The sequence below is a fragment of the Cryptomeria japonica genome, chromosome 3 (genome assembly GCF_030272615.1).
Source record: "Cryptomeria japonica chromosome 3, Sugi_1.0, whole genome shotgun sequence".
Taxonomy (NCBI): Eukaryota; Viridiplantae; Streptophyta; class Pinopsida; order Cupressales; family Cupressaceae; genus Cryptomeria; species Cryptomeria japonica.
In genome coordinates this window covers 619,679,817-619,695,293 of record NC_081407.1, presented here as the reverse complement: position 1 = coordinate 619,695,293, position 15,477 = coordinate 619,679,817, and the positions used below count along the sequence as shown (strand labels likewise).

The window sequence follows — 15,477 nt, the reverse complement described above, 5'->3', positions numbered from 1 at the left end:
AGGAAGAGGACACCAATCATATTCTCCTTAACTGTCCCTATGCTCATCAATGCTGGATATGGTTTACCAATAAACTTGAATGGTCTGCAGCCTTTCCCAACACCATCTTAGGGATGCTTACGGCTTGGCCTCTTCTTAAGAGAGGCTGTCTCTTCGAAGGATTGTGGAGAGCTCTCCCATCATCCATAATGTGGGAACTTTGGAAAGAAAGAAATAGGCGCATCTTTAAGAATGAAAAACTAGATGTCCTAAGAATCATTAATAAAATAGAGTCAGTTATCACAGAGCTTGTAAATAACAGACTTTCCTCTGGTTCACTTAAAAATGCTTCCATATCTTACTGGGATGAAAAGATTAAAAAATGTTGGGAAGGTTTTTCCTTTCCCCCCTCTGTAGGTGTAGGCCCTATGACCAGCCTTCAACCTAGAGCATCATGCAGATGGCACCCCCCTGATGAAGGGTGGTTGAAGTTAAACTTTGATGGGGCTTCCCGGGGCAACCTAGGGCAAGTAGGGATAGGATGCGTTGTGCACAATTGGGAAGGCAAGGAAGTAGCATCCCTTGCTTCTCCAGTTGGCATTATTACAAACAATTGGGCAGAACTGTTGGCCCTGGTGGAAGGTTTTCTCTTATGTAGGAAACTTGAAGCGAAGTGCTTAGATATTGAGGGTGATTTGGCTATAATTGTCAATGCTCTTAGAAAAGGTAGCATCCCCAATTGGAAACTTAATACCTTTTTATCAAAGGCTCTGGATCTATGCAAAGGTTTTGATAGGTTTACAGTTAATCACATCTATAGGGAGGGCAATAAAAGGGCAGATGAGCTGGATAACTTGGGGGCTGATGGCATCAAATTCCCGTCCTTTCCTACCTAAGATAAGTTCTGCCCTTTCTATCTTCACTCCTTGATCTATAATCCATTTTCAATCTACTCCTAGAACCAAGGTGTTCAGAAAATCATCTACCTTACAGATATATCTTATCATCCATAGTTAGTTCTCACCTCTATATTTAGATCTAGGAATAGATTCTGGGCGTCCTCAACTTCTTCCAAAATACATTTGCTGGATATTTGAATATACTTTAAGTATATATGCACAAGTCTGGTTATATATGCATGTGGGTATATACACATAGATACAATTACAAACATACATTCATACATCAATACAAATAGATAGATATATAAACACATATATGTATGGATGTATGGATGTATGCAGGCATATATGTATGTATATATAGATATCCACACATATATTTTCCAAATGTGATATATATACTTACATATATCCACATATCCGTGAGAAAGTTATATCTATAAATACAAATCCTCATATATATAAATACATTTCATGTAGAAGTTTTATATATATAATCATATTTATTAAGATCTATAGACTTTTAACCATGTATTTCAAACTTATTTATGCCTCAGAAAGGCTCCGAACCCTTGTAAGTCTACCTTCAGAATCTTCAGAGCCATCGGTTAAATATATATATATAAATACATTTCATGTAGAAGTTTTACATATATAATCATATTTATTAAGATCTATATACATTTAACCAGATATCTCAAACTTATCTATGCCTTAGATAGGCTTCGAGCCCTTGCAAGTCTACCTTTAGAATCTTTAGAGCCATTGGTTAAATATTCACTTTTTTAATTAATCCTTGAGGATTTTCCCCTTTAAACCTTTTTAGACAGGCTCTAAATAAAGGGACACCTTGTGATATAAGTAGTATCTTTCTTCTTTCTTCTCGGGTAATACTTAAAGTTAACCACAATGTCATAGGCTTTGGGATTAGAAGAAGACTAATCCATACATTAAATAAGTTTAGGATTATAAACATGAGTTCATATAGAGCTAACTCTATTAATGTATAGATAGCCTTTCGCTAAAACCCAAGCTTTTCAAGGTATCCACAACTTTATTCTCTATTATCTGAACCCTTTAGTTGGAGGACTCTAGTAGCCATATGAATCATTATTGATGATACCATACGTCAGCTCCTTTCTCGATCAAAGCCTATTTTGACGGCTAACAGCGAAAGAGGAGTAATGCTGCCGCAGTGATGGGACAGTTGAGTTAACCGAGGCTTGGTGGCGGCAAGGTAATATTAATGTTCTCTCGTCTTGAAATGCACATTCCTTGCTTGATATTTACTATTTAGTAACTGCTCATTATTAAGTTGATAGAGTGCGAGACCTTCTTTGGAATGTTGAGTATCTTCCTGCTAAGCAACAATGGATACAACGCTCAGACTTATGGGGTTGAAACGCCAGATGGCATTTGTGGGGGAAATTAAAGAAGAGAGACTGAAAGGTATCCTTGTTCAACAGAACCCTCTGATTTCTGGAGTGTTTATGAAATTTCTTGGGAAGGATTTCATAATGAACGAGGACCGAACTCGAGCCAACTCAGATATTGCTGCAATGTTTCTAGCCTTAGCAATGTATTTCGAGAGGGATAGGGAGGTGGTGGTGAAATTATGTAAGAAAGTCTTCATCAAAGACATTCTTGGCGAATTGGAATGGGTTCTGGTGAACATAGATGATGAACTTACAGCTCCCAAGCCTTAGGACTATGATGTCTTTTGCAGGAATAACAAACCGGTTCCTCGTTTCCCTATTCTAGTTATTGAAGACCAAATGGCTTTCGAAGCTCTACGCTCTGTAAGGAGCAGGAACTTCCTATTTCTCTCTTGGATCCTCCTAGTAAAGAAACCCCCACGAGAGAAGTGGTTGCAGAATTATTTGGAAGCAGAAAATATTACGGTTATCCCTGATCACATGCCCATCCCCCGCTCCCCTGATGCCCTCTCTGCAGAGACCCCAGGGAGCTCTGGACTTCGCTCTTCTCAAAAGCCGAGTAGGAAAGGATAATGGCCCAGGAAGGGCATTTGTCATTTCTAGCCCCTTTTAATGGTAGTCCCAGTTTCCACTAGTCATTTCTAGCCCTAGGCGAGCTCAATGTCATCTTCAGATATATACTCAGATACCTATAGATACCTACATTCAAATATATATACTCACATATACTGATATATATACAGACATACTCTCATATGCATATATATACAGACATACCCTCATATGCATATATATATATATACATATTTACTCTGTGACTCTGTGTTATCTTTCAAGAATTTTATGGACGTTTACCTATATAAATACTTATACAAAATTTGGTAAATTTTCCATGGTCCTTTTTTCTTGTTCATGCCCTCCTCCAAATTTTTAGTCCCCGAAGTATACTTCATTCCTATCCCACCTCGCAATCTTTTTTCATACCTACAGTCTCATTAGGGTATAATTATTGATAGAAGATCGGGGTCATATTTGCAGAAGATTTTCTTGTTTGATTTGATTCAAAGCAGAAGACTCTTTTGAGTAAATAAGACCCTAATCACAGTTATCAGTACTGGGTCAAATTATTAGGGGGTATTGAATCCTTAAGACATAGTCTAGGCAGTTATACTTTACCTTTCTATTCTATAGACCCAACAATTCTTAATTTTACTTTAGAACACATGTGAAAGTATGTAATCATTGGCACTTACACTCACTAAAGGAATATCTTTATATATGAATCCAGGAGAGTCTTTGATGACCACCTGCTGAATTTCTATAATTAGCTATCTTGCATGTCATATCTTATAGACTATGGTTTAAAGGTGGTTAATAGGCAAATTGAGGGCTGGGATAGCTATTTATATCCAGCCCAACAGAAACATACCCCATCATCCTCTCTGTTATAATTTCAAAGGAAGGGAGGTGAGATCGATTGAATCCCATTTACCTACCCTTGTTATTGTAGCCTGTATCCCTTCTCTCTCAGGGACCGCATCCAGGAGCATTAACAATAGTTGGTAAGTGAGAGATTCCTTATATGGCTTGGTCATGGGTCGATCATGTTGGGGCATTAATGAATTTGATACCTAACTTAGTTTTAAGTTTTATATCTCGTATGAATGTTCTTAGAGGATAGGTTTCACAAGATAAGTTTATTAAGGTATCTTTCCAGTTGGACAGTAAAATTTTCATTTATTATAATGGGCTGAGTGATACTAACAACCTGTCTAGTGTTTGAGCAACTAACCATGCAGGCCAAACAGGTAGGCTCCGAGCAATCATGGATACTAAACAATCAAAGATCATCTACAGAGCTATAAAAGATGGATTTTAAGTGACATGTACTTCTTATTTATGAAAGTGGCAAATAAGGGCTTGTAAGGGAGGGGTAAAATAGAAACACCCCTCCTGATTACCCTAGCCTAGGGTCTGCTGGTTTTGTTGTAGTAAAATTTGGAATTATTGTATATTATGTAAGTTAAGCTGGACTATGGTCCCGGGCAAGGCCGGAGGTTTTCTCACCTCCACTCTTTCCTACCGGCACCCGCACAAGTGGAGTAATGTGCTGTAAACTTTAAAATAATTAATAAAATTCTTGGCCTCGGCCTCTTACCAATCAATATATATATATATATATATATATATATATATATATATATATATATAAAGATTTTTTTGGGTACCTGAAGGTATTGCAAGCAGCTTCCTAGAGCCCTCGGGCTCCACGCAATCCTGCACCTTGTACAGACAGTGGGTATAAAGCCCCATGCCTTGTACAAGGGACAAACCCCACTATAATGGGCTATGGGGTGTAGACTTAACCCCCCATCGAAGTGTTTTTTAAAAGTTTTTTTTCTCACTTTTTAATATAAAACTAAAAAAAAAACCCTACGACACTTTGAAGACCCCTTCACACGGGGTGGGGTATGCCTCCCGTTGTCAGTCTCTGCACTCATTAAACATGGGTTGCATTGTATTTTAAGCCCTTGGGCTCTGCACTCCACACGAGACCCCACAATTTTTAAGGTTTCAAGCATTTGCATTGGAAACCCTTGTGCCACTATCCCTTGAAAAGAGTGCCTTCCTTTTGCATGGTGTTTAGAGTGTGGCATTAAGCCCTCCACAAATTTTTAAAAAGTTTTGAAATTTTCATTCATTCTGATGGTATGATGAAAGAATAAGTATCTAGTAGAATACTGAGAGGGGGGGGGGGGTGAATCAGTATATTGAAAAACTGATACAAAGTTCCCAAAATCAAACTCAATCAAACAAAGGAAACATATCTTAGTCAAGATCAATATTCTTTGGAATACTTGACATCAACCGGTTTAACTATTATGACAACTTTAACAGTAAACAACTTCAATCTTGTAAACATCAACAATGCTTAATCATAACTCAACATATTCAACTCTCAATGCTTCTAATTAACATGCCTTATCAGAAGTTAACCAAATCAACAAATAAGATCACAAACACAAAAGCATTCACCACTTGACACAAATGTTTATACGTGGAAAACCCAAATAGGTAAAAATCACGGTGAGATGAGACTCACAAGGATAGCTATCTGAACTCTTCTAAAGTTTTCCCTATAAGGAGCCAAGCCTGTTAAAGCTTTACAATAAGTCTTGTTAAGAACTAATTCTGGTTAGGAATCACCCGGTTAAGGGATTTACAAATATGCCTTGATGAAAAGCACAATACCCTGTTAGGAGTAACCTCGCTGGAGGATTTAATAATCCAAGCTAATGGACCACCTTGTTAGAGGATTTAATGAGTAACCAAGCTTTTTAGAGCTTACCCGGTAAAGGGATTTCACTTCTACCGTAATTGTTAGAAAACAACAGGTTTTCTTGATCTGTTTAAGTAGCACTATATTTTCTTGATTAGATCCTTCTAAGCTTCAATCTGCCTTCACTCAAAGTGTAGATCCATTCACTGGTTAGGCAACTACACACTCAACAAGTTTCTATCAATCTTGCCAATAACCTTTACAATCAACTTCATCGACCTTAAATACAAATCAATTAGGTCGGTAACACAACAAAAACCTAATTCTCATCATTGAGATTACAAACAAGTTGGTACAATCTTGACCGTTAGAAATCATGACAATCTCTTCACATTCTTCAAGAAAATTCCAGCCACTCCATGATCACCGCTTCATCGGACTTTGTAACTGATCACACGCTGTGCATTAGATGCAATCCGCTTTCCTCCTTCACTAGACAATAAACAAACGTGCCAAAACAATTTGAACATATCCTCATACAATGATCACATGTGTCTCCATCATTACCTCTTATCAGATAATAAACCATCAAACTTGATCAGTTAGGGTTTAACAACTGATAGGGTTTACCAATTACATTACATAGAAAGGTTTAACCCTTTACACCAGTTTACAACACCTTCCACAAAGATCTTCTTACGGGTTACTAGCCAATATAAAAAACAAATATCAGCAATAACATGAATACCATTACCGATTCAATTGACATCAATGACAACATATCATTAATGCAATCTCTATACAAAATGCCAACAAACTCAAAATGCCAACAATATCCCCCTTTGGCATTGATGGCAATACAAATATCAATGCCTCTAATTGCTATTGAGATTGGTGAATAGGAATCCTGGTTTACATTACCAATTATTCACCTTGCTCTGTTTGTCTTCAACTTGCCGCTGGTTCACCTAATTAGACACATAATTCTTCTCCTCAATCACATAATTATTCTCCCCCTTTGACATCAATGCCAAAGTGAAAGTAAAACAAGTAATTTTGCTCTCACTATGCATCAACATCATTCTGCAACTTGATGCTCCCCCTGTGGAATACATCCACTTCTTCATCAATCCATGTAAAATTCTGCAAGTGGTTCAGGGACTGATGCAATCAACATCATGCTCAACTAGCTTCATGAAGAGGGACAACCCCCAATTGACTTCTGAGATACTCGAAAGTGGTCTTAGGCAAAGGTTTGGTAAAGATATTTGCAAACTGCTCCTTGGTAGAATCATGCTCCAAGATAACATCTTTACTTTGAACTTTTTCCCTCAAGAAGTGATATTTCAATTCAATGTGCTTAGTCCTTGCATGCAAAACAATATTTTTAGAAATGTTTATTGCACTTGTATTATCACACAAAATCTTTATTGGTTCTGAGATTTCCATCTTCAAACCTTCCAAAATGTGCCTCATCCACATAGCTTGTGTGCAATTCATGTAAGTTGCTACATACTCAACTTCAACAATAGATTGTGAAGTGCAACTCTGCTTTTTACTACTCCATGAAACTAGCCTTCCTCCTAGAAAGAATGCTCCATCAGTAGTACTCTTCCGGTCATCAATATTTCCTGCCCAATCAATATTTGTGTATGCTTTCAAATCAAAATTTCCACCATATGGATACCATAGCCCATAGTCAACAATACCTTTCAGATATCTAAAAATTCTCTTGGTTGCCATCAGATGTGCCTCCTTTGGATTCTTTTGAAATCTAGCAACAATACCAACTGCATGGGCAATATCCGATCGATTGTGAACAACATAGTGTAATTTGCCAATCATTGACCTATATTCCTTTTCATCTACAGACTTAGATGCATCTTCCTTGGACAATTTACAACCTGTAACCATTGGGGTTCCAACTGGTTTATAGTCACTCATATCGAAAGTCTTCAAAACCTCTTCACATACTTGGATTGAGTAATGAAAATACCATTCTTCATTTGCTATATCTGTAAGCCTATGAATTTTTTTATTTTCCCTACTAATGACATCTCAAATTCATTCTTCATTTCATCTGCAAAACAATTACTCATGTCATCATTACCTCCAAATATAATGTCATCTACAAATACTTCACTGACCAGTATTTCATCTCCTTCAGACTTGAGATAAATATTGTTGTCATCACGGATTCTAGCAAAGCCTATCTTCATCATATGAGTATGAAGCCATTCATACCATGCTTTGGGTGTCTGCTTTAATCCATACAAGGCTTTATGCAATTTGCATACCATGTCTTCCTTATCTATTAATGCATAACCATCAAGCTTCTCTATATAAACCTCTTCTTTCAGTATCCCATTCAAGAATGCAGACTTAACATCTATCTAGTATACCTTGAACTTCTTATGACCTGCAAATGCAAGCAATGTTCTGACACCTTCTAGTCTTTCTACTGGTGCAAAAGTTTCTCCATAATCCTCTCCTTCTTCTTGTGCATAACCTTTGCATACTAATATTTCCTTATTGTGAACTACAACACCATATTCATTTAATTTGTTTCTAAACACCCATTTAGTACCTATAACATTCTTGTTTACCAGTTGAGGTACCAGGGTCCAAGTGTTGTTCTTTTCAATTCGATCCAACTCCTCCTCCGTAGCTTTCACCCAATGATCATCATCAAATGTCTCCTTAGCACTTCTAGGTTCAAAGGTAGAGATCATGCAAGAGTTCTCTCTTATTCTCCTTCTAGTTAGTACACCGACATCCTTATCCCCAATTATCTGTTCAAGACTGTGATTCAGTCTCACATACCTAGGAATAACATGATAATTCTCTTCAGGTTCAACTTCTTCATTATCATCTTCCTCTGAATTTATTTGTTTCGGTTGAACAAGTACATCAGGATTTTCTTTACCGGTTTCTGATTTAACAGTTTCAGGTTCCAAAAGAAAAATGCAAGGATCTTCATCCTTCTTCTCAGAACTGGTTCCTTCAAAAACTTTAGGACATTCATCTACATGAACATCAACACTCTCAACAATTTTCTGTGTCTGGTTGTTGAAGCATTTATAGGCCTTACTCTTGGTGGAATAGCCAAGAAATATGCCTTCATCACTCTTAGCTTCAAAATTGCTTATGTAATCACCTCTTTTAATAAAACATTTGCTTCCAAATATCTTAAAATAGCTAACATCAGGTGATCTCCCATACCAGTACTCATATGGGGTCTTGTCCGTACCTCTTTTCACCAGAACTCGGTTCATTGTGTAGACAGCTGTACTTACAACTTCTTTCTAAAATGTTTTTGTTACACCTCCTTGTATCAATATAATCCTAGCAGCTTCAACCATTGACCAATTGTTTCTCTCTGCTATACCATTCTGCTAAGGTGTCCTTGGTGCAGAAAGTTGCTGCTTTATACTATTATCATCACAATACTTAGTGAACTCCACATAAGTGAATTCTCCACCTTGATATGTTCTTAGACATTTTATCTTTTTTCCACTCTCTTTCTCAGCTAAGGCTCTGAATGCCTTGAATTTACCAAAAGCTTCATTCTTATCCTTCAAGAATGTGACCCACATAATCCTTGAACAATCATCAGTGAAGATCATGAAGTATCTGTCACCTTGAATGCTTCTTGTTCTTATTGGTCCACATAGATCTATATGAACCAAATCTAACGAGTGCTCTGCTAAGAAGGACTTGCTCTTAAAAGTTGAAGAAGTCATTTTTCCTAGTTGACATTCTTTACAAAGAGCATTAACCGGTTAGTCTAGCTGAGGCAGACCTCTTACTGTCTTGGACTTGCTTATTTTAACAATATTGTCAAAATTTATATGCCAAAGCCACCTATCATCTATTTTTGCAATCAAACAATTGCTAACTTTAGGATTAAGATGAAATAGATTACCTCTAGTCTGTTTCCCGATTGCAATCAATTCACCTTTGTTGTCAAAGATCTTGCACATTCCATTTCTAAACTCCAGTGGGTATCCTCTGTCATTAAGTTGTGCCACACTTAAAAGATTGTGCTTTAGGCCTTCAACCCAATAGACATCATCAACACTGTTCTTCCCATTAAGAGAAATAAGTCCCTTACCTTTAACCATACAGGGTGAGTCATTGCCAAATCTGACAACACCACCATCAAATTCCTTCAAGGAAAGAAATTTGCTCAGATCACCGGTCATGTGATGTGAACAACCACTATCAATGATCCAATCATCAGAGTTATCCATTCTGGATACTAGTGCCTTCTGATCTGATATTTCTTCTTTAATAGCTACAAACACAATATCTTCACTAGCATCATCATCAGATTCTTCATCAGTAATAACACTGTCAATAGCTACAAGACAATCTCTCTTGCCTTTACCCTTGTACTTCTTAAATTTGTCTCTCTTGTATTCATTTTCACCATTAGGGAAATTTGCTGCTATATGACCAATCTTGTTGCATGCAAAACATTTTTAAGTTAGCTTACCTCTATATTTACTAGTGCCTCTAGGCAGTTGTTTTGCCAACAATGCTTCAAGTTCCACTAAGTTGTCTTCATCTTCAGCATCTCTGCTGGATCTAGATTCATAGTTGTGGCCGATATCTCTACTTCTTCTCACATATGGGTTAGAGACAGAAGCTCTAAATGCATATTCTGATTTCTATACACTACCATCATAGCCATTTAGTTCAAAAGCAGTAAGTTTGCCAATAATAGAGTCAAGAGTTACCTTTGTCTTGTCAATGGATTTCAGCTCCTGAATAGCTAAAACTCGGATAGCATAGACCGGTAGTAGAGTTCTCAGTACCTTACTGATTACTGTGGCATCTTCCACTTTCCCTCCTACACTCTTTATCTCACCAACCATCTCTTTAATCCTTTGACCGTACTGCTGGATATTCTCACTTTCAGACATTCTCATGTCATCAAACTTTCCTCTTAAACTCTCCTCTTTGGCAATCTTAACATGTTCATCACCGCTATAAATCTCTTCTAATTTCTTCCATACTTCATATGCAGTTTCAAGACCATGAACATCTACATTTTTCAGTATTAGATAGGGAACTGACAATAGCTTCTAATGCCTGGTGATTTTCTTGTTGTTCTTTCTTTTGATTATCAGTCAGGGGTCTAGTAGGTGTAGTATACTTATTTTCTATATGATCCCAATACTGACTACCAAGACTCTTAATGTAAATCTTCATTCTGTCACTCCATATTCTATAGTTATCTTTGTTGAACTTCAGACCTTCTTTCTTCATCATGATCTACAAGATCTTTTCCTCAAGCTATTAAGCTTTTAGATTAAGAGGACCTGAGATGCTCTGATACCAATTCATGGTATGATGAAAGAATAAGTATCCGGTAGAATACTAAGAGTGGGGGTGAATCAGTATATTGAAAAACTGATACAAATTTCCCGAACTCAAACTCAGTCAAATAAAGGAAACATATCTCAGTTAAGATCAATATTCATAGGAATACTTGACATCAAACGGTTTAACTATTATGACAACTTTAATCGTAAACAACTTCAATCTTGTAAACATCAACAATGCTTAACCATAACTCAACATATTTAACTCTCAATGCTTCTACTTAACATGCCTTATCAGAAGTTAACCAAATCAACAAATAAGATCACAACCACAAAAGCATTCACCACTTGACACAAATGTTTATACGTGGAAAACCCAAATAGGTAAAAACCACGGTGAGATGAGACTCACAAGGATAGCTATCTAAACTCTTTTGAAGTTCACCCTATTAGGAGCCAAGCCTATTAAAGCTTTACAATAAGTCCTGTTAAGAACTAATTCGGGTTAGGAATCACCCAGTTAAGGGATCTACAAATATGCCTTGATGAAAAGCACAATACCCTGTTAGGAGTAACCTCGTTGGAGGATTTAAGAATCTAAGCTAATGGACCACCTTGTTAGAGGATTTAATGAGTAACCAAGCTTGTTAGAGCTTACCCGGTTAAGGGGTTTCACTTTTGCTATAATTGTTAGAAAACAACAGGTTTTGTTGATCTATCTAAGTAGCACTAGATTTGCTTGATCAGATCCTTCTAAGCTTCAATCTGCCTTCACTCAAAGTGCAGATCCATTCACTGGTTAGGTAACTACACACTCTAGAGGTTTCTATCAATCTTGCCAACAACCTTTACAAATAACTTCATCAACCTTAAATACAAATCAATTAGGTCGGTAACACAACAAAAACCTAATTCTCATCATTGAGATTACAAACAAGTTGGTACTATCTTGACTGTTAGAAATAATGACAATCTCTTCACATTCTTTAAGAAATTCCAGCCGCTCCATGATCACCGCTTCATCGGACTCTGTAAGTCATCACGCATTGTGTATTAGATGCAATCCACTTTTCTCCTTCCCTAGACAACAAACAAACACACCAAAACAATTTGAACATATCCTCATACAATGATCACATGTGTCTCTGTCATTACCACTTATCAGATAATAAACCATCAAACTTGATCGGTTAGGGTTTAACAACTAATAGGGTTTACTGGTTACATTACATAGAAAGGTTTAACCCTTTACACTGGTTCACCGGTTCAACTCACAAACTTTACATACCGGTTTACAAAATCTTCCACAAAGCTCTTCTTACTAGTTACTAGCCAATATAAAAATCAACAATATCAACAATAACATGAATACCATTACCAGTTCAATTGACATCAATGACAACATATCATTAATGCAATCTCTATGCAAAATGCCAACAAATTCAAACACCTATACTTGTTCTAAATTAGTCGCCCCAAATCCAGTGCTACGGGCACATTTAGTGGTAGTTTCAATGACTTTCTCCAATTTTGAAACAAGACAAAGTGGTGACTTAATTTGGCGGGCTTCATATTTTGGCAAAAGTCAAAATTTATTTGGCAGGGTTCTTAATTTCTCTGTGGGTGCTTAATTTGGAGAAGCTTTTAAACTTGGAGATTTTCAAAACAACTTGGTTGTTCCTCTAAATACAGTGGTGGTTCAACTATTTTTGGTACCTATCTCTACATTTAAGAGGCAGTTTGGCCAAATTTGGCAGGAGCTGAGTTTTTGCAAATTTTCGGACCCTCTTATCATTGAGGTTTTTTATTTTGCACCGAAACTTTTGAAGGCTCATTCTCAGTCATACAGAGGCATTTTCAAGTGCAACTTTTTTTGATTGGTATAATTTTGTGCTATTCATAGTGGAGCTATTATTTTTTGCTCAAGTGATCCTGTTTTCCCATAAATTTAGTTTTCTCAGAAGATCTGAAGGACAATCCTAATTTTCTCAACATCAAACATATGTAACTCTCACATACGACCTTGGATCGAGGTGATTCTAGTTTTGAAAGTTGATATTTTTATAAGCACTACATGTTGGTGCTAGTTTGAGGTTCTTGTATTGAGATTATTTTGTACTTTGAGTATTTGAGTCCACTATTGGACATTGTAAAACTTTGGAAAACAACTCCAGTATTGTAATTGCACTGATTTATAAAGTGCCAAAATAATTTTTTGTTGGTGGGGATTATTGATTGAGTTAAAAAGGGGGGGTCTCTCTTTTGTGTGTGATTTTTGATCTGCTTACTTCTGCTCTTCTTTTCCTGCACCTATGGATCATTCTAAGGTTCCATTGCATACACCTTATAATTATGCAACTTGGCATCAAAATGATTGGAATGCATTAATGCAACTTAGATATACTCCTTATGTTGAACAAAAGGTGGCTAAACCTATAGAAGATAAGGAAAAGATAAAATGGATGCTTGAACAAACTAAAGATCTTGGATGTCTTTGTAGCTTTGTTTCCCTTGATCTAATGTTTCAGATTGAAGCATGTAAAACTTCACACGAAGCTTGGGAAAAACTAAAAAACTTTGTATGGTACTACTGATGAAGTAAGAGGTTATCAAATTAATAATGATTTGATGAGCCTTGATCCAAAAAACTTTGACAACATCCAGGATTTCATAACAAAATAATGATTTGAGAGATTAATGTAAATAACATGGTATTGATTTTTTCGGATTTGCAACCTTTGGAGGAGTAATTCTTGTTTCTCATACTGGTTTTGGGGCCAACCAATCAATGTTGGTGATGGATTCTTGTTGATTTTGCAGCTTACGGAGGTGTAATTTTGATGATTCATATAGGTTTGGGGCCAACCAGTTTAGCCTATCAGGCTTTAGTCTCCTTGATTCTAATCTATCTGGCATAGAAAAATCGGTAAGGGAGACATTTTGTAATTTAGTATTGTGGTACCGGTATTGGAGGTTCTCTTGTGAACCAGTAAATATGTTAGCATATTGGTATTTAAGTTCTGGTATAACACAATCGGTTATGATTGGCATTTTCTTCTATGGACCGATATACACATCTTCTCACTAGTAATTTCAATGTGTCGGTTTTCACATCTGCTCACCGGTAACAGGTGTTAGTCTCTTCGGTTAATCCAACTGATATAATAGAATTGGTAGTGGAGACATTTAGTAAATCAGTAGTGTAGTACTGGTAATGGAGGCTCTCTTATGAACCGGTTAATAGGACAACATACTGGGATTAAAGTTTTAGTATAACTCAACCGGTAACGATCCTTTTTCTGCAGTTGACCGGTATACACATATGCTCACCGGTAACTGGTTGTGGCAGCTCTACAGTGCTCTAGCATCCAGAATTTTGTTTCTCATGTTTAATGATAACCGGTTGTGGGGGTTGTTTTTAAGAGTTCCCTTGGATTTATCTAGATCCACTAGTCTCAATTTTGGCCTCTATGAGGTTTGTACTATGGGCAAAACTCTTCTTTTTGTTATTATTTTTTTGGGGTTCCTTCTTATTGCTCTGATTTCTCTTTGTTCATTGTATCTGAGCAAGGATATAGCTTTTTCTTCCTGGTTCTTTCCCTATTGGGCTCTTGAACCACTTTTCTTATTAATATATATATATATATATCAGTGGCTTGCCACTTTTGCCTAAAAACAAAAAAAAGAATGTGGTATTGATAAAAAGGACATCCAGCTGGTCTACAATGTATTGAACAAACTGGGTCTTGAATATGCATCTTTTGTTTCTAGCTTTCATACTCACAAGCTAACTATGGGATCCACTTATGTTAAGCCTTCATTTGTATCTTTTTTTGAGATGTTGATACATGAACAACAAAAGATTATTTCTATTTGTCTCATTAAGCCATCAAAGAATGAGGCCTTGTTGGATAATCAACCTAAGGGACAAAAAGAGTTAGGGTAATCTGACAAGAAACAAAAGAACTTAAAGAACAAACCACATACATATTAAGCACAAAATAAATCATCTTCAAAAGGAGAGTCATCTAAGAAGGAGACGTCTACTTTCTCATATTGCAAAAGGAATAGACATAAAAAACATTCTTATTATAAGAAGGACGTTGTTGAGCTCAAACATCTTCTTAAGAAGAAGAACATTGATCTACCTTCTAGAATGTTCGAGTCAACTTCTTCTTCCAATTCAAAACAAACAGGATATACTAAGGTAAAAGGTCATGCATGAATTTTTTTTGAAGCAGCTAAAGGTAAAGGTAAAGCTCTTTGTGCTACTACAAGTTGTGAATCAAGGAGATGGCTCCTAGATTTTGGAGCTTCTCATCATATGGCTTCTACACAGTTTATGTTCTCTTCTTTTGAACCTTGTGCTATAACACCTATTCTGATGGGAAACAACACTTATATGAGTGTGATTGGGAAAGCTTCTATTGATATGGGGATGATACTTTTAATGATATTTTCTGCGTACCTCATCTGTCAAATAATCCTTTTCATCTATCAGATCACCCATGGTGGAATAGGGAAGACTGTGGAATTCACACCTGATTTAG

The 15,477-nt window shown here is 36.6% G+C and overlaps 1 protein-coding gene across 1 annotated transcript; it reads left to right on the top strand.

Annotated features, from left to right (window-relative positions):
- Nucleotides 1–407: 407 nt before the first annotated feature.
- LOC131874279 (uncharacterized) lies at nt 408–875 on the top strand. The gene has a single exon (XM_059217572.1). It carries the CDS (start codon nt 408–410, stop codon nt 873–875), a length of 468 nt encoding a protein of 155 aa, XP_059073555.1.
- Nucleotides 876–15,477: the final 14,602 nt, after the last annotated feature.

What these genes read in the sequence shown, in the direction of transcription:
- LOC131874279 (XM_059217572.1), top strand. Translation starts at nt 408, where the DNA reads ATGACCAGCCTTCAACCTAGAGCATCATGCAGATGGCACCCCCCTGAT.